At 34.2% G+C, this 25,618-nt stretch overlaps 1 protein-coding gene across 1 annotated transcript in view; it reads left to right on the top strand.

Moving 5' to 3' along the window:
- Positions 1 to 25,618, top strand: part of Tdg (Thymine DNA glycosylase) — a 68,955-nt gene that overhangs the window by 12,479 nt on the left and 30,858 nt on the right. The window contains exons 3-4 of the mRNA XM_071597305.1: positions 6,458 to 6,641; positions 14,601 to 14,670. Of these exons, the coding sequence (XP_071453406.1) occupies positions 6,458 to 6,641; positions 14,601 to 14,670 (254 nt within the window). The remainder of the gene's footprint in view (positions 1 to 6,457; positions 6,642 to 14,600; positions 14,671 to 25,618) is intronic.

Raw genomic sequence — 25,618 nt, 5'->3', positions numbered from 1 at the left:
CCATCTGTGAAATATTTTATATGTTATCAATATTTGTGGTGCCACCAAATTTATTATGCCTTCATATCTGAGCTCTCGATTCTGGAATTAAACTATTCGATTGGGGAAATATTCTAACATACCGTGGGATAGAAGGACCCAACTATCTACATGTTTTATGAAATGTTATTTTCCGGGTTTGATTTACCTTTCATGAGAAAATTTAAACCATTGGTACACTTTTCCTTTACAATTTTAGAGAGGGATTGACTATTTTTGTGTAGGAAGCTACTCTTTACCCTTGAAAAATGTTTCTCTAGCTCATTTTTCCATTAGAAAAATAAAATTCAAGCAAATATTTTAAAATAAATGAGATATAAATAAGATACATTAATATCTTTAGCTAATGATTTTACCAGTGGTAATGCAGTAGCACAGAGAAAAAGAAATTATGTAGGTATGAGTAGATTTTGTGGCTCTTCATGACATTTTGAAACTAAATTATTTATTTATTGGGGCTAGATAAAGACTTTGTAGCACCTTCTGCCACCTAACCCCTTTTCATTATGAACTATGGGTAAATGTGACATATTAAATTCATGAGGTCTGTATAATTTTCTGTGTTATTTGTGGTAGGCTGTGTACTATGGTTTCTACCAAATGACATACGTTGATTAGCTGTTCCATAAATTTGCAGAATAAAAATTTACTCTCCAATTTTATGAAGTAGGCTACACTTCAAGGGGCCTTTTAAATTAATCAAGAGAATTTAATTTATTGTATTGACCTGAAAGGGGATTGCCATTTTGTAAACTGACTTATCTTGTGTTATCTGAAGACACATATAGTATGTACATTTTTTCAGAAAATGCCCATGGGTAATACCAGTTATTCATAGTTTATCTATGTTACATCTTGAATAGTTGTATTGAATCCATATTGATGGAAAAATTAAATATATTGTATTTTCTTCTGAAATAGATTTCCTAAATTCAGCCAAATCTAAGATCCTGCAATAATAGTGAGTGGTAAAATTACTTCGATTAATCAGGTATTCAAATGTTGATAATTATAGTGAATTGGCTGGCCTGGCTTAATACAAAATACTGGAAATATTGGTGCTTTGGCAACAAATATCCTATCCCTTAGCATGTCAATATAATTAATATTTTTTTATTTCCCTTGTTTCAGTCTCCAATACATTTAATAGTGCCATTGGGCAGTATTCCCTGTTATCAAGAAGTTTGTGAAATTGCCTCATTATTTTGAATACTAAGCTGGTAAAAATACCTTTGATCACATAACTTGTGGTTTCATGGCTATTTAAATACTTTCTTAACTCCAATATATTCCAACAAGCCATGGTCACTATGCGGTGTTTTGTTCGGAAAGGTCTTTCTTGCACTGCCAGACCTCTAGTTTGATATTTGCAAAAATTATTTAGTGATAAGTTCATTTTGCCCTAGTATTATTCATTTAAAACAACGGACACATCATGAGCAGTATTTTGCCATCAGCATGATTAGCATAATTATGCCATTAGTCCACTCTGCATTCTTTGCAACAGTGACGTTGGCACCCATTTCTATATTTATCTGTAATTAGTTATAATGTACTGGTGGAAAGTCAGCAATGCCTTATCCTCCAAGATTATATTTTTGTTTAAAAATCCTGTGAATTTCTGTTGAAATTTGCAATTTTATGTCCATCGATGATTTGTGGCATAATATGTTGTATGCTTTATAAATCCTTATCATGTATGGAAAAAATTATCTTTAATTTATATCAAACTGTCAATTCTGGGAATCTTGTGATTTATTAGACAATGGCTGTCAATCTGCAATAGTACCATATTTTCCCATGGATAACATGCACCTTATGTATAACGCGCACCCAGGACTTTGTAGTTATCATGAATTTGTATAGATACCATGTGCCCAGGGCTTGAACGTGTATAGAGGCTGCGCATCTGTATATACATAAATAGATATATTTTCGCGTAAAAATTATATATAGTGTGTGGAAAAATCCATCTACATTTGGATTTTTTCAATTTTCATTACATAACACGCATGTTCATTTTTTTGATCATCTGAACATTTTTGCATTGATAATGCATGCGTTATTGATGGGAAAATACGGTAGTACTGACATGCCTATGTTATTATTGTTAACTAAAATTGATAAATAAAAATCAAATCTGCTTCAGTGCTTTCTGTCAATTGTGAGCACTGAGATGAGTTAGAACTGAAGATAAAGCTCATTTAGAATGCTTAAATAGAATATATTAATGACTTCTCATCCTGAGAGGGTCTGTCCTTCGGTGGGTATCAGCATTTTTCCCCACTCCAAAATTTTTCCCCACTCCTCTCTGCCATGTCCTGCCATCCTCCTTCATTTGGTAGTATTTTTTACCCCTCTTGATGTCTCTCAGCATTCCATGCTTCTTTTCTCTCTTTCTCTTGATTTTCACCTTGATTATTTTATTAAGCAGCCATGCCTCAGGATAAGGCCTACCCAATTACTCTTCATATTTGTGATTATTTTCTTCAAATACTGTGGAACGTCGCTCAACAAGCACCTCATATTGCAAGTAATTGGCATAATAAGCAAAATTATTGGTCCCGAAAATGACTCACTTAGCGAGTAACTTTTCACATAGTGAGTGACAAGGAGAGAGAAATTCCCAGATTTTTTGAATGCCTTCTACTTCAGTTTGTGTTTAGCTCTCCGCTAGCATCGTAGCATTGCTAGTAATCACACATTTTTCCGAGCTTGTCTTCAGACATTATTAGTATTTTTTTGTGCAAAGGTTAATAATATTTTGTTTATATTTTTCAAAATTACCCCAAAGAAAAATTCATATGAAGAAAGCCACAAGAGAATAAAAATAATAGTAGAAATGAAAGTTAAATTGCTGAAAAGCAAGAAGAAGGTGTTATTGTGGCTGATCCAGTATGCACATCAGCAATTAGTTGACATCTAAGATTTTTCTCCAAGGACACGGACAAAACAAATGAGATAAATGATTGAATGAGAGTTATAAAAATGTCTACATAATGGTTACGTATTCTCCGGGATGTTGAAAGGTTGCTTCTTATATGGATAAAAGTAAAGCAATTGCAATGGGACACCATTAGAAAAATATAATTTAAACATAAGTTTCAGGTTTATCTAAGTGGAATTCCTTCATGATGAGGGTAAAGAAAGAAACTTTGCACTTCTACATAAAGAAAAAACATTCTTTATGTGGAAGAGCAAAGTTTCCTCCTTTACCCTCGTAAAGAATATAATTTGTTAGAAGTGTAATGTGATTTTTGCCAACCTCGGTAATAAGATGTCAGGATTATTAATGACTGAAAAAGTATTTAAGGAGAGCCTTGCTTGGTTCGAGAAGTTTACAAGAAGAACCGGCATTGTGAGGCATGGTGAAGCAGCAAGCTCCATCTCAGAGGCAGCAGAGAAATTCATTGGTTACATCAAAAATCTTGTAGATTCTGAGGATTACCTGATTACTGGTTATTACTTGGTTATTAATTGTGATGAGACGAGTCTCTTGTGGAAGAAGATGCCAAAACGAACCTATATTTGTAAACTTAAGTGTAGAGGGGAATGCATTGCCTGGCCACAAGCCATTGAAGGGCCGTCTGCTGTTGATATTTTGCACAAATACAAGTGGGGATTTGAAAATTTAACCACTGCTTGTTTACCATTCAGTAACTCTATGAGCCTTCATGAATTGTGAACTCCAAAAATCAGGCTAAATGTGATGTGAAGATCATGGGAAACTGCTGTGTCATACCATCTATACAAGGTATCATCCATCTATCATTGCCCTCATGAGGTAGTGGCGTTGGGCACCAGAAATTTTTTTAACGATAATACCGAGTTGCATAGTTACAAAATTTTTCAAGCGTCGGCAAAAAAAATGTTTCTAGACAGCTTTCTAGTAAAAAGGAATTAGGTACATATCATAAATATGAAACAATTTATTTGGATTTTTTTTTGCTTTTAGAAATTGAGTTCACATTCCGCGTTGCTTTATTCTGCGTTAGAAGAAAAGATGAACGTGATCAACGATCTTAAACCTTGTGCGCAAATATTTTTTTCCCGGCATAGAACACATTATTGTATTTTACATTAATGTACATCTATGTGAAAAGTTTTTTTGCTGAACAAGTGTTTTGATTTACGAGAAAGATAGCAGAGTGAAATTGTGCGAGGTTACATTGTATCTTTTTTCTCCTCCTTGCCTTTCTCTCGAACACTTTTTCGTTCCTCACTCTATCAGCACATTTAACACTTTCTTATCTTCCTTCTTAGTCTCCTCTCAAAGCTCTCCCAATATCTTTCATCTCTCTGGTTAATAGTCGGAATTTCTGATCTATGTACAGCCATGCTCTAAAAATTACTGGGCAAATCATTTCCTAAAGTTAACGGGGATGTTTCTTCTGCGAATTTTGCCCATTCTTCCCTTCCTTGCAAACCTCTTTCATAAATATATTAATGCATTTCTCTCAAGTCATCTAATATTGATCATCTTGAGAATATTTTTTATCACATTAATCTAGAACCATCCCCTTCCTCTCAAACTTTTCCCTCTTCTGTCATGTATGTGTCTGTTTGCTGGTTGGACTCTCATATAAAACTCTAATTAATCACACAGAATGAAAAGGGACAGTTTTCTCATGCATTTATTTATATCATGACTATATTCTGCATATTTCAGCCATCAGTGCTTAATCACGTGTCTGTTAGCTCAGTTAATGGAGAGTTTACTGTACTTCACATACTATCAACAATCTTTCTGTAAGAATTTACCTGCCTTTCTATTTGTTTATCTATTATTATATCATTCACAAACATTTTGTCAGATATTCCACGAAGTCTCTAGTCTTAGTATGGTAACAGAGAGTGAAACGGAGGGTAAATGCCCTTGTATAATATACATAGCTATGTTAACAAAGGAGAACTTCAAGAATGACTGCACACTGTACGTAAAAGGTAAATGACTGAACGAGGGCTCCCTGAAAATCTGTTGAGCTCTCAGCCTGCAGTACTGAATTGTCTAAAGAAGGATGGGTTAGTAATTACTCCTCATTGTCCGTCCTATAAAACCTTTTGAGTTTTAGAACCATAAATCATTAAAATGTCTTTTAAATGGGATAGATATTTATTTCTGTGAGAAAATAAGTCAGATTTTGAATTGTGTATGAAGAGCAAAATTAAGCCCAGTTGTGCGGAACACTTAGAAATATAAAGGACTGGATTGAGATATGCCTCAATGTTTGCCTCAGAATTTTGCCACACATAAGCAAACCTAGTCATTTTTTTAAAGAAATGATGCTTTCAGTGGGTAATGAAATCTTGATTGAATTTTCAAGGAATCATCTCTCATTGTCTGATGTACTTCCTCTTGCAAAAGAATAGGATAATTATGGTTATTTTTTCATTTGATGATAAAGATATAATTCACAGTGTTGATATAGGTGTGGTTGTTAAATTGAAGATGTGAGTTATTGGCTCTTTGTTTTTCGAAAAATAGCCTGAGTCAGTATAATTATCAAGAAGAAATTACTCCAAATCCAGTATTTCCAACTACAAAGTGGCCGTCAATGGTGGGAAAGTGTGTTGTAAACTGAGCACAGAAGAGAAACTGCATGCAGTCCTTGGTTGAGTGTTTTTTGTTGGAATCTCCCATAGCAAACTGGAATGTTGCTTTCAATAAGCATTTGGTCATATAGTGCAGGATGTGCCTGCTCAACCCATGAGTCAATCATGTATTAATGGTTCACTCCGATGCCATGGATTAGTTCATCTTCATTGGTCATGAGCTTTCCTGACTTGGCAGTGTCAATGAACCCATTTTTATAGTGTTTCATTAGCTCCTTCATTCACTTCTTTACTTACTTATGGGCCAAAGTGGAAGCACTTTTTACAAAAAAAATAACGCTGGAACAACCTACTGGATTGTGTAATTGCATATTATGCTTCCTTGGAGTGTGCTAGTTTGGCCAAGATAGTAACTGCTACATTGGTAGATTTTTCTCCTTCAAATGATTGATAAGGGTCAATTTCTTATTCAATTCATATGATGATGGAATTAAGAAATAATCACCTCTGCCTGTTTTTGTAATCAAGAACTGCAAGTCCTGTGTGACATATATCTCCTATTGCAATTGCTAACATGTTTTAGGAAATCTCGTAATATTTGAGCAATGAGTTTACGTTTAGCTTATATTTTTCTTCAGTAGTTTATGCTTTTCAATTGAACACCGCCACCTTTCTGGAGCAGTATATGTATACCCCTTTCTACCTCATGCAAAAATGGGTATTATTGGTGGTCATAGATTTCTCCAGGCTTTATCAGCATTTGAGCCACTTATGTAACTAAGAATTTTCTTGTTACTACAAAATGAGAGATCTTTGTTCATGCTAGAAAGCTTTCCCTTCATGGAGGTTTATCTCTTTTTTCCAGGCTGGAGAACTCTGAGAATTTGATAAATGGTGATCCAATGAAGAAGAAAAAGCCAAAGGATGAGAAGATGCCATCTAACTTGAAGGAACGGAAGAAGCATGACAGATTCAATGGAATGCCAGAGGAAGAAGTCTCAAAGAGGACTCTTCCTGATCACCTAGCCCAGAATTTAGATATTGTGATTGTGAGTACTTCTCCTTTTCAGAATCACTATATCCATTCTCAGAAATCAATTCCCTGTATGTTCTATATTTTTAAATGTGGAGTCCCTGGACTAGATGCTGGTATTAATTTTTTTTTGTTCTTAGTTGTCATTTTCATCACGACAATAAAATGCAATCAGTAAACATTTAGGGAAACCAAAAAACTGAACTTTGAAATATTCAGGTTCAAAATACGCAAACTTGAAAATAATTTAATAGTCGCAAACAAGATAACCTGGCAGGTTTGTGTTTATACTTTTGTTTAGACTATATGTAGAAAGAAATCACTTTCTGCCTTATTTATTTAAAAGATACAAAAATTAATTCCTAACTGTTGGCATTAATTTTCAAACAGTGGACTTCCAGTCACTAGTACAAAACACCAAGTCAACACAACTAATTTTCCCAGAGTAGATGATTAATCAGCATCTTATTTGAGTCATCTTTGCCTTTACCATCTAGAGTCTTATCTCAAAGTGCCTTTTCGTGTGATATTCTTGTCAGAGTTGATTATCATTCTGCTTCTTCATCTGCTGGGCTTAGGCAAGGCTCTCTTTTATAATCATGTGAAGTACCTTACATTGAGTCAGCCCTATAGTAGCTCTTTCATATTTCCTTTAAGAATTCTCCAAGGTAATATGTGCATCAGATTTTCATCCCTCGTAATATTATTTCTTTCCATTTTGATGATGAAATACAGATTTTTTACATATTTGGATATTTTTGTAGCTAATGGCAGCAGAAAATTGTTTAGTAATCTCAATGGCTTCATAAAAAATAAAATGCTCTGTACAAATAACATGCATTTAGTGCATGCTAACACTGATAAGTGATTCCTTAGTTGTTATTCAAATCAAAATGAAAGTAGAGTAATTACAATCAAATTTATTGCTCATTTCCATAAACTACTCGGTAGCCTTAGACATTTCACATGTATTCCACCAAAAATTATTGACCCTTCTGAATTTGTATTAGCATATGAAAATATGTTTGCTATTGAAATTTTTAGGGAATGGAAAGTGATATTGACTGTTTTGGAATGCGTTAGAGTACATAACTAAGGTTGTAGGATGTTGAAAACTGGAAACAATACTTGTAGGAGTAATGACTCTTTAAATCACACACAGTATTCATTAAACTTGGGATATGCATGAGACCATCATTTTGTTTTTCTGGCCAGGGGGGGCATGCATTTTTCATTCATCATCAGATGTTAGAGTTGTGAGCATTGAGCTTCAGACCAACGACAGAGCATTCAGCAAAAACTAACAACTTAAACAGTATCAATGCCCTAGTTCATCATGATGCCCTTTAGAGACTTATGACTGAAAGTATTCAAGGGCTTACTATACGAGGGTAAGGTGAAAAGTTCTCGGCCTGACACGAACCAGGCGTTCCAATTAGTGACAAGTAATGATTCCTGATTGGGGGTATGTGTAATTAATTTGTAAGACAAGTTTAAACTTGTTCTCTCCAGTAGTATGTGAATGCTTATTGCTGCAGTAGATGTCTTTTGTATTTTTTGTTAAAATGGAAAAACTTGAAATTGTTGCGGTCATAAAATTCTTTGTTTTGGATGGATTAACCCCTAAGGAAATTTATCCGAAGTTGTCAAAAGTGTCCAGGGACTCTGCTCCTTGAATGTCAACCATTAAAAAGTGGGCAGCTGAATTTAAACGTGGTCGCACATCCCTTGGGAGATGACCCACATGAAGGACTTCCAAAATCCACGACCACTCCAGAAACCATTGAAAAAGTGCACGATATCATGTTGGACGATAGGTGAGTGTGATACCGAATGCTGTGGGGATATTGGAAGAAAGGGTGCAAAACTCTTGCACAAAGAATTAGGGATGCAAAAGCTTAGCGCTAGGTGGGTGCCATATTTGCTGAATACCGATCAAAAGCAAATGCACCCACAATTTTCGCAGCAATGTTTGGACTGATTCCAGAGGGAACCAACCGATTTTTGTGTGGCCATTTGTCGCCATGGATGAGACATGGGTCCAGAAACCAAAGATGTGCCAGAAACGAAACAGCAGTCTAAGCAGTGGGTGGAAGCCGGTGGTTCAGCGCTAAAGAAAGCAAAGCAATTGCATCTGCCATTGATCATTGGAAAGGTCATTGCCTGTGTGTTTTGGGATGCGGAAAGGGATCCTGTTAATTGATTACCTTGAAAAAAAGAGAACAATTACAGGTGAATATTACAACAACCTTTTCGACCAGCTGGATGGTAAAATTCATGAGAAGAGACCTGGCTTGATGAAGAAAAAACCATGTTTCACCAAAACAATGCACCTGCTCATGAAGGTTCAGGTAAAATAGAAAAACTACGGGATTTTGTGTATGATTTGCTCAGCCTTCCCCCCTATTCTCCTGATTTAGCACCCTTAAATAATCCTTTCCATCATCCTCTCAGGTCATCTGTTACCCATCTGCGTTAGCAGCATACTTCCTGGAAATATAATGGATACCTGCTCTTCCTCAGTATTCTTCATCTTGTTTTCACTTCTGTGGAAAGTTGCTTTTTGCTCTTTTTTTGCCCTGTATGTTTATAATTGAATTGCCATGTTGGCCTGAGTTTCAGGTTGTACCAAATGTTTCTGGGATGAAGTACTAATATGTGTAGGATTTGTAGGCAAGCGTACCAAAAGTTTGCTCATTTGTAGAGAAGAATATCACCGTTTGAGGCTACATTATCAGTAAGATGGTGAAATGGGAAGTTATATTGCCAACAATGGCTCATGACTGGTGAGGAAGGTTATAGAATACAGCTTCAGGCATCACTGTATCTTTGTGATTCGTTTTCAATAATATTGCTATGGACAGTCCTATGGTGCATAGCACTTCAACTAGCCTCCAAGACCACTGTCTCCTGGAAGATTAGTTCTTTCAGAATTAATTCTGAAACAGAAGGGCTCATGTCTAAGGGGTAATTTTCAATGGGTAATTTGAGTTTTTCCTTGCCATCTTAATTTGAATTGGATAGCATCATTTTTTTCCTTTGAAACCGCAACTTGGTGCTCTAACATGATTAAATAATGATGGCCCATGCTCTGTGAAATCCTCTCTTTCCATACCACTGCCATTTCACTTTCGTATTTTCTGCAGTAGGAGTTGGTCCTCTAATACAAAAAACTGTATTTTGAGCAGTCTTACTCTTTCAAAAAATGTTTTTTTCATTTTTCAGTCACCTCTCATATAATCAACTATAAGTATTGCATGTTGTCTTTCTATGTCTCTTTAAATGAGTCACAGTTCACTTTGTTTGGAAAATCCTTGTGGAACAAATCTCTGTAATTGCATTATCAGAAAATTCAAACAATTGAGATTTTAAATCTATCATTGAAAGATTAGTAAACATCTGCTTAATTTACTAACCATATTCAATAGAATAGGGGAATAGGGTAGAAAAATGTGAACAGTAGTTGATCATCATCATGTTTTCAATCAGAATTTTGGCATATAGCAGCTCTCCAATCACCAACAATTTCTAGCAACTGCTTCTGCTATATCCATTCTTTCCTGGCTCTTGTAGTAATTCTGCTGATTTAATTTCTCTATCTTCAGTGACATGTCTGTCATTTCAATTTATGAGTCTTGGTAAAAACAATTTTTATCAAAACAAAATTAATAGAAATTTGTACCAAACCAAATGAAAAAACATACAAACATCATGATTTGATGACAAACATGATACATCACTATGAAATTGAAAGAACTGGGACTGTTTGTATATTTAAAATTATTAAAACATTAGGCATGGTATTGTGGCGCATGGTAGTCTAGGGTAGAGCATTAGACTACTGATAGGAGGGCCTGCGTTTGATTCCCGGGCAAGTTCATCTGGGCACCCTCAGTTCTACCCAAGCTATTAGACTTTTTGGGTACCTGATATTCCTGGGAAACCATTGCCGGCACAGAGAAAGGAATTGGCCCCCTTACCCTGACGTGTGAATTTCACATACCTTAGGGCTTAGTATAGGGCGAACTCTACCATCATCTACCAAACCGACCTTCAGGTGAATTACTATGTTTATGGTTTTTTTTATTAGGCATGGTATCTTTCAGCCTCTAAGCATTAATGTATGGGGGTCTTAAAGCCCAAATTTTACTTCTTATAATTTGAACATTTTTAATGGGAAATTTACACAAAATTATAATAACTGCTTTTTTAACCATATCAGTTCAGGGAGCAATAATGCAATCTGAAAGTCACAATGTAGAGTGAAAAACTAGTGACTTTCAAATTGTTGTTCTCTTCAAGGTACTATCATTTCCAAAAGTCTGTAGTCAGTCTCCAGTTAAAAAAATTGTGGAAATAGGAAAGTGATCATTATATTGGCATACATTTAAACACCTTGGGTTGCCATAATTATGCATCTCACTGATGGGCCAGAGTGGCTGCTAGTTATTTAATTCCAACATAATCAATGTATTACCTTTAACCAATCCTCAGTGGACTAATGACAGCCTACAGACTTACGAAAATGATAGTACATGCCTTCTTCTGTTGAGAGTGTTTACGAACTTTAGTCTGCTGTCTAGTAGGGGTTAACTTTTCTTCTTCAGAAACAAAAAATTAACCTCATAGCATCCATCTATGGTATATCACATATTTAAAGTACTGTAACAAAAACATGTTTGCTGAAGAGCCATTGAACCATTGAAAAAAGTAGACAACTCTGGGCCCTTGCAAAAATGTCTTTATTTTCATATTTTAAGACTTCTCTTTCCTTTTTCTAGAATCCTCTAAGCCAAATATTTCCCTGTATTATTTCTGGAACACATTCTTCCAGAAGCTTGGCAAAAAATATAAATTGAAAGGCATGAACCAGAAACACAAGAACAGTTAACATATTTAAGAAGTTCATGAAAATAACCTCGACTAAATGTACACACAGTCTGTGACTGAAAATGTTATGTGGAATGAAGTCTTGTAAGGCTTGGAAACTTGTTCTTTGGTGCTTAGAATAGGGGTTTTGAGATATGGATGTGAAAAAGAATGGAAAAGTGACAGAAAGGAAAACAATCCAATTAGGGAAAGAGAGAAGGTGGTTGGTTGTGAAATGTAAAGAAGGCAGGGAAAGATTAAGTTTCATGGGAACATTGAAGACAGTGATAAGAGGGGAAAATGTGGGGTAAACAATGTTGTGGAATGAAAAGATTAGATGTGTTGGATGGAATGAAGGGAGGTATAAAGTATGCGTAGGTAAATAAGGTTATATATAATTGTGTGGCATTATGAGGATTGTGCTATGCTGTACTGGTTTGGAAGTGTGGTGCAGTTCTGGTTTAGCAGTTTTCATCCTTCAAAACTCTTCTAACTAGTTACCAGTTTAGTAAAATATTTTATTTCCATTTGTAGGGTAAACACTGCTTTCCCTTTCGTTATGGGGCTGCTGATTGATACTCCAATTGATCATTGCTTAGTGAACCACTCAAATAGCAACGATTCCAATATGGAATTCTGAGTTCATAATTTCTTGCTTCTCCCCTCTGTATTTTTTGAACGAATGAAGTCCAAATATTTTCTTTTTTCTTGAAAATGATGAACAAAGTCTGCGATATTAAATCATAGTATCTGCCATTTTTCATGTTATTCTTATTCTTTCATTCTAATGCCTGTATAAGTTCCAATTGTTTTTCTAAATTCAAATCCTTTCCTTTCTCTTCTATTCTGACACCTGGAACTAGAAAATAACACCTTTAAAAAGCCTTTTGCATGCCACTAAAATAAGAAAGGATCTAGAAATTATGATACAAGTCATTAACTGTAACAGCCTGCAGCATAAACCCCTCTCCTTCCCAATCATATAGGCCCTTAAGACTCCACAAAGTATCAGATGAGTCAGGTGGGTGACAAAGAGCACTCATTTAAATTCATTTTGACTTTGTGATTGATAACTTGCTGAGCATAATTAAAAGTTTGTTTAAAATGATCCTTTGAGTGGCACATGGTTATAAATTTGTAAGTTATGCGACCACAACAGCTACACCAAAACATTCTTTTATTCTAGGATGACCAGAATAACTATTCTTTTTAACTGATTGAATTTTCAGTATGATTGTAATTGTGAGATCAACAAGGTCAAAAAATTACTCTATGAGGGCCTCCTAGTTATAAGCCATATGTAATATGGCAGAATTCTACCGTGTTTCAAAATCCTTATTAGTGTTAGCAGAAATTCTCAAGGAGTGCAACGGCCTTGTTGCCATAGAAATACCTGTAAATGTATTATGATCACTCCTTTAAGGGTAATTACTACTAAATTGGTGAAGGGGATGAGTATGGAGCAAGAAAGTGGGAGAATCAAGGAACACCCTAGTATGCTTCATAATTGAGAACCTCAATCACTTTTTGCCAAACAACTCTTGAAAGAACAGCATGACAGTGATTTCAAACCACAAATCTTGTATAAGGGAAATTGAACCTTAGCTGGACTTCTTGGAACTGTTAGGAATAAAATAATCTCATGGTAAACATTTGCAGCTGTCCTCCTAGACTTTCCAAATTCTTCAAATTGATCCGTTCAACCGTCTCCCTCCCCCACCTCAATTGCCAGCCCATATGTGCCGCAGGTGCCTGATGGCGGTCTTTGGTTGGCCTAGCCACCATTTACCCACCTAAGAGAGAACTCACAAGGTGGGAACCCATGCGGTGCACTGTTCTCCTTATCTACGCTTATATAGTTATCAATAATTCAAAAACAGCCATTTTTTGGCCTCTACATTGGATTTTGTTACTTGAAAACAGCAATAAAGACAAATAGAAACACCCAAACCCTAGGAGGAGAAAAACTTACATAAGAAGGAATCAAACCTACAACTCTTGAGTTGGCAGGCGAAGATGGCATCCCACTGTCACCTGGGTCAACTTCTACATCCTTGCACAGATAATAATACATAGAATCCAGCGGCCACAGTTACAGAAATGAAAATTTTAATAATGGCAGTTTTTTAACATCATGGCTCCAACTTTAATAATTTGAAAAATACCTCATTTTTAAGCCTTGATTATAAACCCTTTCATTTTTCACAAAAAAGGAAAATGTAATAATTTTGCATTTCTGCCGGATAGAATTTTTATTCCCCGACTGGTTTCGCTACACTATGGCGTCAGCAATCTAGACCTGATGGTGATACACTGTGGCAAAACTAGTTTGTAATAAAAATTCTGTTTTGTGGAAACACTTAAGTTATTTGTTTCTTCCTTTTTTCATTACAATGGATTTACCTTAACTATATCTCAAACTATTTTTTTATGCACTTCCATTTATATTAGCTATAGAATTTTTAAGTTAGTTCCGCATCTCCATTTCATCCATGCAGATGGTCTTTAATTTATGAAACTGAATTCAGCCTTGACATTTGTTTTTTTTTCTCTATTTTCATTGATTGTATATATTTGCATAAAACTAATTCCTGAGTGCTTGCTATATTAATGGAATATTGTAAATGGAAACTCTTCTTCAGATATAATACATGTGCCCAATTCTGTTACTTTAAATTGGTACATTTTTCATGTGGCCAAAGATGATATAGATTTAAAGTTACAAGAGAGAATCAGGGCATTAATTGATTCAAATTTACTGATGCCCTCTTGAAGTCTTTATACTCTTATCTATTTTGCCACTTTTATGCATAGTTTTTGTAATTTCTGTTATTTAATCACACCCCCCAATATACTTTCAAAAATATGAAATACAAATTCAATAAATGCATAAGTAGCTGTATTTCTCTGGGCTGAATTTTTGCCATGGCTTCCTGCAAGATGATCAAGAACTTCAAAAGTGCAAACCCACTGGTGCATCAATTGGTGTTTGATATTATTATTTGAGTGGTATATGGTCTAATTTTTGTAATCATGAATTATTGTTGACAAAGATGCTTTGTTGTTTAATTCTCCTAAGTTCATTGTACTTCTTTAATTGATACAGATTGGAATCAACCCTGGTTTGTTTGCTGCCTACAAAGGTCACCATTATGCTGGCCCAGGGAATCATTTCTGTAAGCTTCCATTTTCTTTCAAATGTCTTTTCTCCCTCCTTAATTTTGTCCTCCTCTTGTTGTATGTATTGTAAGTATTAAGCGTGCATTTTTGTAAACTGTTAGTAGAAACTTCATCAGGAGTGCCTTACTCACACATTTATGGCTTAGTTAACCATACTTTCTTCATTAAGCTTTGTTCATAGTATCCTGTAACTCCTATGGTACTCATTTTGGCAATATTTCCATCTTTTGATGCTTCTTATTGGTAATGTTTTTATATCTTAAAGTTGATCTTTCTATGTGATATATTTAGTATTTTATAAAACATTAGCTGTTGGTTTTCTTGCTCTGTCTGGGTCATGGCATTGTAAAGTGAGCGTTTAAGATTTGTGTACTGGAATCTATAAGGTTTTAGAGTGTCTAACAAATACCGTACATTTATAAGAATTTTGGCATGACTTGTCTAGTAGATTACCGTACATATCAGTATTCATGATAATGCACACCACAGCAGCACAAGCTGTTATGATAAGTATCTGGACTGGTACCTGTTTACATGTGTATGTTAAATACAACATTTGTGTAAACAAAGGAGAAAGTTCTCCAGGTCAAGGTAAATAAGAGTTCAAGTTAAAAATAAGTAAACATAATAGAATCAGGAGTCACTTATGGGTATTATGAATATCCATAATTTAAGAAATACCTTTGTGGATTTTCACACTCCTTTACTGGAGACACATAGCACAATGCATTGTGCACATTTAGCCAATGATTATGTTTCAGATTCCTAGAAACTGCGGGAGATGCCGCAACAGTAACTTTTAATGGATTAATCTGCTAATATGCATTCCAATGCAACTATTTCAGAGTATAAAAATCAAGGTCAAGATGAATGATTTTTACACTTTAAAATTGTTGCATTGAAATTATGTTTCAGTATTGCAAAATGCATTGTGCCATGTACTTCCAGGAAAAAGTGTGGAAAGTACAAAGTTATTTTTTAATTGTATTAAAATTTAATGTTTTTAAGCGTAAATGAAATTGTTTTACCCAAGTGGCTTCTTATTGCCTAAATACATCAATTGAATATTTTTCGGGCAAGCCTAATTTCAATATTTGTCATGATCATGAGCCAAGCTCCACTTGGATTGTATGTTAGAGTACATGCATTTCATACCAACCTTCCAGCTTGTAATGCTTTTTAACTTCCAATTTCTTAAATACTTCCCCCGTGCAATTAATTTGACATTTATGCAGTTTGAAGCCATAATCTTCCAGTTCAGTAACACTAGTTATTTCTCAACTTCATGACTTCTGAAATAAACCCCCGATCATTTTTTCGAAAGAGCAAGGTTATAAGTTATGCTGGGAAAAAATTATTTTTAATCATTGATGCTGAAATCATAGAAGAGCCCAAAGAAGCAGATTTTTAGTGCCAACTCAGCTCGATTGGGTGCATAATTTACTCAGACATCACTTCACTATATCAGAGCTATGCAGGTGGATGTATATAAAGCTTCCAGGGTAACTTCTGTATTCAGAACTGCATGTGGGCTTGTGGCAATTAATCCTCACATTTCCAAAGGGTCAAAGACTGAGACATATCAAGTTTTAATTCCTACAGAAATCAAATAAGCTGACAAAAAATTGTGGTACTGCATTTCTGTTACTGAGTGATTAGCTTCGTTTTTATCTTTGAATTGGCAAGCATTTTTACAGCAGTTCTAATATCAAGCTTTTCATTTTCCGTACTTAGTTTGTCCATCCACAGTAATAAATCCGAAGGTTGGTTTTAACTGTTGTGGTTCGTCTCTTCGTCATCTCCTCAGTCTATGCCCAAAGACAATGTGGTATTCATATACATATTTAGAGCAGGGGGCAGATCCATTTTGTGCCACCTATGGTTTTCCCATGTCATTTGGATATCCATAAAATTCCACTGCTTGGATTTAGTTGGTCAGAGTCGAAAGGTATATTTCAGGAATTGAGCCCAAAACTCACCAGTCAGTAGCAGCGGAATATGTTCAGCATGTTTGGAAGTAGGAATATTTATTGTTTATAAGTTGTTAGTTTACCAGCTTTTGGTAACATTCCAGCCAAAGAGATGGTATAGTGAGAAATGAGATGCTGGAATAGTCAAGTAGACAATGAGAAGTGATGTGTCAAAAATTGGTGATTAATTTTTAAAATGCTTTATATTTCAATTATTTCACCCAGATGTTTTTTCATCCATGTACATAACTATCATCACTGATTTAACTTATTGATTTAGTGAAACTAATGAGAATTACATAGGGGCTGTGGGGCAGTGAACTTGGGTATGAAATTATGCTTCATCACCCATTTAATTGAAGAATAAAGCATGTAAGTGGTGACCACATGATGTATATCAAGTTTCTTGATTTAATTATAATTCTTTCAATTACTAGATTTTAGGGTTCTCAAGGAATCGGATTTGGGAAGCAAGCAAATTTTTAAGCATACCACACATTTCTTGGCGAAATTTGCTGCGACTTCTGTAAATTTTTCAAAGTTAACAATTAGAAATTCAAAATGTTTTCAAACTCATTTTGACCAATTTATGGAGTTTCATTGGCCAACCTGGGTTCCAACCCATCCAAATTTTAGGAAGTATATTTCCTGATGCAACAGCATTTTGAACGTCACAGGGCCTATAAATATAGTTACTGTATATGACATTGCCTTTAACTAATGTTTTCAGTAGATGCTTCTGATTTCAAATCTCAACATTATCTGGCGTGCCAAGGTCTCAAAATTTGGATTTCTCCTAATTTTAAAAAAATCACAAATTACGACATTGTGTACTTCAGTCACCTGCCTGTTTACATTAATGTTGACTTTAAAAATAACATATAATATAGTGCATTCCTTCACCTTCACCGCCCACTCCCTTTCATTGTGTTGTACTACCTTCCAGAGGGGGGCGCAAGGTGTTAGAACATGAATCTTACAGTTATAAGGAGTGGTATAAAATGTGTGTTCTCCAGGACAAAAATGCTGTGTTGGCAGGAACCTCTTAAGCATAGTTTTGTGTAATGAATGTAGTCTGTAATGCTATCTAGTTTTCCATGATAAAAGTAGCTGTGATAGAGTCTTAATTTGAGGAAATAATAAGCAAAAAATGTCAAATTGAAACGTTTTTCCTTCCATTTTGGCTGCAATGGCCCTGACTACTTTAATTGATAATTATAGGTTGAGAGAGGCTAGATGTCAGGATTCCTTTGCGTTGGCATTTCATGGCAGTTTCATTTACACTGCTCCAGATTCAAGCCAGCTAAGGACAATGACTTCAGCGAAATATGTGAAATGCCACAGCCATAAGATGAAAACATGGAGAAATCCTGAAATTTAACCTTTCAGACTGGATGACCATGAAAATCTTTGCAAGAAATAATACAATAACATCAATTTATGTCATGCAGTAATTATTAAAGGGAATTTCGATCACCTTGGCACCCATAATGTTACCTTTCTACTCTTCCAAATCTATTAATAAATATACAAGTTTCAAGGTTACATTTTTTCAAAAAACCTTTTTTGTGAACCTTGTTCTCCTGTATCTAAAATTTTTTTAGGATTGAAATAATCATGTGTTTCATAATTGCTTTTCAAATTTAAGTGGCGAAATGTTTGCAAACAGTTCCATTCTGAAAATCTCCAATTTGGCCAGGATGTTCTGTTTGAAACTTAAGCAAACAAATCTACTTATATTCCCTTATGATTGCATCTCTCTTTATAAATATTTTTAATTGTTCCAGTTGAAGTTTTAGTTGTTCCAGTTGAATTGCTTTCAGTAATTTTCATTAAAGTTCATACAGTTTATATGAGTATAGTTCAATTTGTATAAATTTATCTATTAATTAGGTCAAATTTATGGAAACTTTCTCACATAAAAAAGTTAACATGCATTTTAAAACTTCATTTTTTACATAGTAATTTTGTGGCGAAACTGGAAAAGGTGTCTTTCACTGCCTTATGTACTGCTGATCTATCTTATGTGGTGTAAATTTATGCGCCATGGGCATCGTTGTTCTTTTAGGCTACAGTACACTGGTGTGTGCCTTAAGTAGTCCTTGTGTGCTGTGGTGCTATTATTGAATGTTTAAAGAAATCAGGAGCATGGGCATCAGTAGGAATTTTGTTCCCATATCCAAATATTGTGTTCCATATAAAGATTAAGAGGATATAATTTTGATTTCATACTACTGTGCAATCAAAATAAAGTGTTACAATTTTTAGGCATCTACCAGTACTTCCACAGCTTTTCAAATGGGAAAGTTTTGTACTCTTAATGTAGGTGTGTGTGCAGATTTTGCTGTTAATTTTGATCAATAATTGGTTAAATGTGTGCAGTAATTGCTTCTCTTGAGGTTTAGCATTTGTTTAATAGTAGTAGTTTTAGGGCAGGCGACCGACAGCTGAGGTCATTTGTGCCATTAGGGATGGACAGGAAAGGATGAAGGGTGGAGAGAAACCCAGCGTCGGCATAAGCCTACTCTTGACGAAAGGTGCCAAGGGGTCCGCAGCTTTATGTCCCATCTGACGGACATCATACACACTCAAAGTGCCCTCCACAAAGCACCTCAAGTAGGGATTGGGAAACTACTGAAAAATATCAGCTGCTGCCAGGATTTGACCCCAGGCCCTCTGGGTGGGAAGCCTGTACGTTAGCCACCACACCATACGATCCCCCTTTGTTTAATATATGTCAATATCCTTAATTTGTGTCGAAAGGAAGATTGGATCAATATATCCCTTCAAAATAACTAGAAATATGGCTTTCTAAAATATCAGTTTTCTTGCACATCGAGTGTCACCAAGAAAGATTAAATAAATGCCATGCAAAATTCTGAAATATCTATGCCAGGTCATATTCATTTTTGTTGAAAATACATTCACAGGCATGAAAATATATAAATACCTATGATGTTGAAAGTGTTTTACTGTAAACAAGCAACTAATGTTAAAAACTAAGTGTACTTATAATTAGACATGTTTTCCTAGTATTTTGTTTCAGAGATCTCTGAATTAAAGTTGTTTTTCAAAGCAGTTGAAATTTCAAGCTGATTGAAAAGGCAGCTCAAACGCACTTGAGAGTCTTTATTTATACCATTTTTAGAGGCACATAATTTGTAATTAATGAAAGAAAACTATCTATATTTAGTATTAATTTGTAGCATATCCCTTAAATGGTGAGTTTGGAATAAGAAATGACTTTTTTATTCATTTCTTAGTAAAATATATTACAGAAATATTAAACAGCAGGTTATATCGTGTTATTTTCAGAGATGCATGTTTCAAACTCACTATGCCACAGTAGCAGGTTTCATACATTATTGTATGTGCACATTTGTGTTTAGCTTAGATATTTTGGAACTCAAGACTTTACAGATAAACTATCTTTTGTTATTTTATTTAGCATTTAAACTGATTTTTGACCAAAATTGTACTTTAGTTTAGTGCATGGCAGTTTGGCAGCAATTATGAGATTTTAAAATAACCAGTTAAAATGATATGTAAAATGGTGAATACTGGGAGTTTTCAATAGAATAAATCTGAGTAAATCGAGTGGAAATGTCAGTTGAAAGTATCATGCATATCTTATGTTTCCCCTGATTTTTTTATAAATTTAAATTTTCAATTCCTGTAGTCACCTTTTCACAGTAAAGCCTTGTGTTTTAATCCCATTTAATTTAAAATATTTTGTAATTGGAAGCTAACAGCAGTTTTTAACAAACTTTGCAGTACAGGTAAATTCTAAAACATCAAAAGTGACATTCAAAGCAATAATATGTTTCCTTGATCTGCGAAATTTTCATATATATTAAATATTTCCCAAATGTAGTGTTAAAAATTTGAGCATTGCAAAGATTTTGTAATTTTATAAAGGTATCATGATTTTGCTCAAATTGCAATAAAGATCCTATTTCCCAAAGCATATTTTGTTTAGTCAGTATCTGGCATGAAGAATTATTCGAGGTCCTATAAATGGAAGCAGCACCTTTCTAGATGAGCTTCTGCAGAAGGTATTAGATTGGAAGAGGTCATTAAATGCTATTTCAACTAAGTAAAAGATTGAATGCTCAGGTAGTCATCCATACCTTATACCAATTCTGAAGGTGCTCTCTTTAGCATTAGGTGCATATGCACTTGAAAATTTAGAAGGAAGAAAGTGAAATTAATTTAGAATTTGTGGAAAAGGAAATGGAAGAATTTGGTTCATCATTATTTAATTTACTAAAGCTTCAAGATACTCTTTCTGAAAATAAAAGTTTTAATACAAGGAGTTTCTTAAAAGTTTTCAATTCACAAAATTAAAAGTTGTCAGTAGTCTTGATTGTTTTAAAGTCGGCATTTTTGTACCATCCAAAATTTCCCATTATTCTTTTCTTTGCTTTCATTAGCCCTTAGAATTCTTCTTTAAGGCAAAGAAATAGATAGTCTTACTATGCAATAAATAAGTCCTTAACCAACCACGCTGCATTATTTTAATCAGTTTCATTTGATGAATTAGAATCCATGCCAGTGATCCATTGTCAATCCATTCGTTCTTCACCAGACATTTGTTTTTTCCTGGCTACATGATTGGTTTTGCTTTCTGAGGAATGTACTTTCTGCTATTCACTCAATGGTCATTCTGTGTTCTTGTAAAACTATATTTCATCCATTTAAAAATGGCTGAAAAATAGGAAAGTAAAATGCTTGTAAAATCATGCTATCTGGCCTAACAAGCATTTAGCAGAGCAGACTGCATCTTTTCTATCATCCATTTTAGGAAGTAAACATTTTTTTGAGAGTATACAGCATGAGCATTGTCAAAAACAGCAGGAAAACTATTCCCCCATAAAAGACATTGTTCTGAGAATGTATGCAGACATGAGAATAATGCCCAAATTTATCATTTATCCTTTATTGAATTTCCTTTATCTTAATTTTTCTTCTGATTTTAAGCATTAAATCAGGAACATAAGTGTTTTAAAAGAGGTCTACATAAAAAAGTTTGTAATGGTATTATATTTAGAGCCCTACTTTATGTAATATAATGACTTTAAGACTTTCCCTGAGGAATTATATCTGAATTATGTCCTTTTTGATTTAAAAGAGTGAGTGGAAAACACAGGACTAGATAAATAATGAAAAAAATCAAATAATTTGATAACATGAACTCCCTTGATGTAAACCTCTCCAAAAAAGTACATCATTTAAAATATCCTATTATGGTATGCCATATTTATTCTTATTCCTGCCTAAAAGTTTTCTATTGGTATAAAGCAACAAAGTTTTATATTTGGCAAGAAACAATGCAGTTTTTGATTTATTACTTGGATGGAGTTATTTCATGTTGGACATTTAATTACTAGATATGTGATCGATTGCAAACTGAACTATATTAACTGCATATGTTAATAATTTTATTAGGTAAGAGTTATTTGGTGCTTTGAAATCACATACATTGACCAGGATTCAAAACTAAACACATGAATAGTTCACTTACTTGAAGCTTCAAACCTAACAATTCTCTCTACTTTTTGGCAAGTTCTCAAGAATCCACATTATGTTTAGGTATTGTGGATTGGATGCATATTACTGCGAGCAATGCGTTTTAAGTCAAATTGTAACTATGTTGTGCATTATTGATGGCTAATGTACTAGGTTAGGCCAAGTATTTAGAGGGTATATATGCCAGAGGAATAGAGTATTTCATTGGGAAATCCTATTAATACATGCCTGGGATATAAATGATAAAAATATTTAAGAAAAAATAAGAAAAATCATCCGGTGGTTAGTTTGATTGGTAAGAGTGAAGCCCCCCTAATGCTGTCCAATGGTATGTAATATTGACACTTATGGGTGGCAGGTCAATTTGTTATCCTGAACCCCCTGCAGTTTCTTAGGAATGTCTCGTACCCAGCATATTGTACAGTTGGTGAGAATGATACAGTATGTATTGGTTAGCGCTGATTAGATTTGATAAAAGGCATTTGGGAACTTGTAGTAAAATGTCTCATTGATCATAGTAGGAAAGCATTGCACTGTATTTCAGAAAGTGTGGAATTGTCAAAGTTTCTTGTTTAGGCTGCATATTTTAATATAAAAGCATCCACGGATTGAAGTATGGCCCTCTCCCTTGAATCTAAGGAGTAATAGTAGCATAGGATTATCTACTCCTGGAGTTTTTTTTAACTCTTTAAAGCTCGGCCATAATGCCCTTGCATGCAACCTCATAGCAAAATCTTGAATTCCAAATATTTAAGTAGCTATGAAATATTTATAGCTATGCTGTAATATCTCTAATGCTGTTATGAGCTGTATGGTGCTGGATTCTATCTGTATGTGGTCATTTCTGTTCTTAGGGTTTTCATTTGGGTTTGGGTTTACTTATTCCCATGGTCAATAGTGAAGATGTATATTTAAAGCTATCCTTTGTCTATGCAGGCACTTAATTGTGGAGTTGGCAGAAATTGTCACCTTTTCATGTGTAGTGTGTTAGCATATTTCTATTTGCATGAATGCCCAATAGTTGCATTTTCATATCTCATTTAAAGTTAAAGAATGCATGACTTGTTGGCTGATGAAATTGGTCCTGGAGTGATATATCTAGCATATTTTGGCCTTTTATTTTCCTTCAAGCTTTTCTTGTCATGTGTCACCTTGAATGCCTGCCACAGAAAATGTATTCTGTCAGTTTTATTTCCACTTCTTTGAAATACCTCGTGCAGTATTGTGAAAATTTTTTAAATATGTTTTATCGATGTTTTCTTTTGGAGTACTTTTCATATTAATGAAGTTTAACCATTCATTTTTATTTTACTGTATTTTAAATGCTGCATATGTAATAAAAGCCATTAAATGATTGTTTTCTTGCTGTTTTTGTGGTATTAAAGCTGAAATTTTGTGTATATAATTCACCAAAGCTCACAATTTATTTGTATGCATTGTAAATGATTTTGCAAGGAATGTAATAAAATTGAAATTATGACATTTGCATTTCTACAGAGCTTATTAATTAATTTATCTTGGTTTTATTTCATTTATTTATTAAAGGCTAAAGGATCATTTCCCTCTGTTTCTTCACCAACACAGTTGTGGTAGTAGACTGAATGACAAAGAAGCACTCTTGGTTCTCCCTTAAAAGCCACACCTTAACATTCTCTTATAACACTTAACCAAAGGGGTGCACTGTGTAATTTATTAAAGCAAATGCATTATCCAGGAAGTTAACCCACTCTCAAAATAACTAACAAAAGTTTCTCTTAATATAATGGTTATTTTTCGTGGTGTTTGCTTGCTAGCTGTTACAGCCACAATAATTATTCCCTGATGTAACAAAAGCCATTAAATGATTGTTTTCTGTTTTTCTTATCATATTAGAGTTTAATTTTATGTTTAGATTTTCAGCAGTTCCATTTTCTTTGTGGATAAAGTTTTAAAGGATTTGTGGACAAAGTTTTAAGATTCAGGAACGGGGCCTGAAAATTTTTATCCTGATATGTACGGTATTGTTATTAAGAAAGAAACTACTTTGTATCCTTTTTCCAGTTAGTGTACCTGCCATGAAAATGATTAGTTAATTTAGTTTCATTACGTTATGAAGTAACCCAAGCATTCACTAAGGGATGATGTGAGCTAATACTGATTAAACAAATTGCCCATGGTTCTTGTCCCCAAGAAAATGGCAGAAATTCAAATAATTCATCCACATTGTGAGTGGTAAGACATTAGAAAGGGGCATTATTCTTTAAGCCCACAGCAATGAGGGATGGGTTACCGAACTGCATTTAGGTTTAGTTAGGCTGGTTTATATTTAGGAAGTAAATCTTGTGAAATGTAAATGTCAAGAATGGTTGAAACATTTCATTCTACGGAGGATTAAACTTCCTTTGGGTATTGAGTTTCCACAAGTTCTTTAAGCTTTATTTTTCAACATGCATACACACATGTATTTAATAAAACAAGACTTGGGTTAAACAAAGATGCTCATGAAAATGGGGGAACCTATTATTTTTTTACTCTACTGTGGTTATGCTGTCATACTGTTTTCATTAGAGAAGTCATAGTGACATCATAAAGGATTATAATAGCTAGGCTAGTGATTTCCTAGCTACTGCTGATTAAAAAAAATATTAATTAGGACGTACTGCGATAGTTTTGTAGCACACTCGTTTATTTTGACTAGGAAAATGTTTTTATTGGTAGTTTATTTTTGCCTCAAAGCTTTGCTAGATCTCTCAATTGAATAATATGAAACCATTTACTTGTAATTGTCACATCTCATTCTGTTTTTCATTTTTAGTTAGATGTTAGCTTTATAACATTATTTGGAAAGATTTCATGCCATAAATTTCTTATCAAAGTAAATAAAAGCCTGAAAATGTAATATTTTTATATCAATCCAGGGTATTGTACCCAAGATTTTCCAGTATAATTGATAAAAATGCCAAACAAAAAATAATGTTAGTTTTACACGAGTTGGACTCTGGCTTAATTGTACAAATTGAAATTTTCTGCTCTTGGTAAGTATTATTCATGTGCTTGCAGTTGTTCCTGAGTGATGAGTACTTTCATTTTTTTGAAATGATGCACATTTTCAGGTCACTGAATCTGTGTAACTTTTGCAATTAATAAAAATTTTTGATAGGAAAATCCTGTGGTGTGGAAATTTTCAGCCTGCTTTACCTTCAAACTTAACACTTGTGCTGCATTTTGCAGGAAGAATCATTATTAATATAAACTTTGAATCATTGTAAACATTTTTTTCTGGAAATTTTTGTCATTGTATTATAGAAGAACCAAGAATGTAAGTTAGTGTATTTCTCAATCCATGGACAATTTTAAAACATTTGATATGCAGTTGCTGTTTTTGTCAGACTAGCCCATCCTTATATTTTACAGATGATTATTAGTGAGGTTTAAACAAAAATGGCATCAGTGTTGCACTGTTGCT

The sequence above is a fragment of the Hetaerina americana genome, unplaced genomic scaffold, assembly GCF_022747635.1.
Source record: "Hetaerina americana unplaced genomic scaffold, ioHetAmer1.1.p SCAF_85, whole genome shotgun sequence".
NCBI classification, from domain to species: domain Eukaryota; kingdom Metazoa; phylum Arthropoda; class Insecta; order Odonata; family Calopterygidae; genus Hetaerina; species Hetaerina americana.
This window is presented reverse-complemented; position numbering and strand designations above follow the sequence as displayed.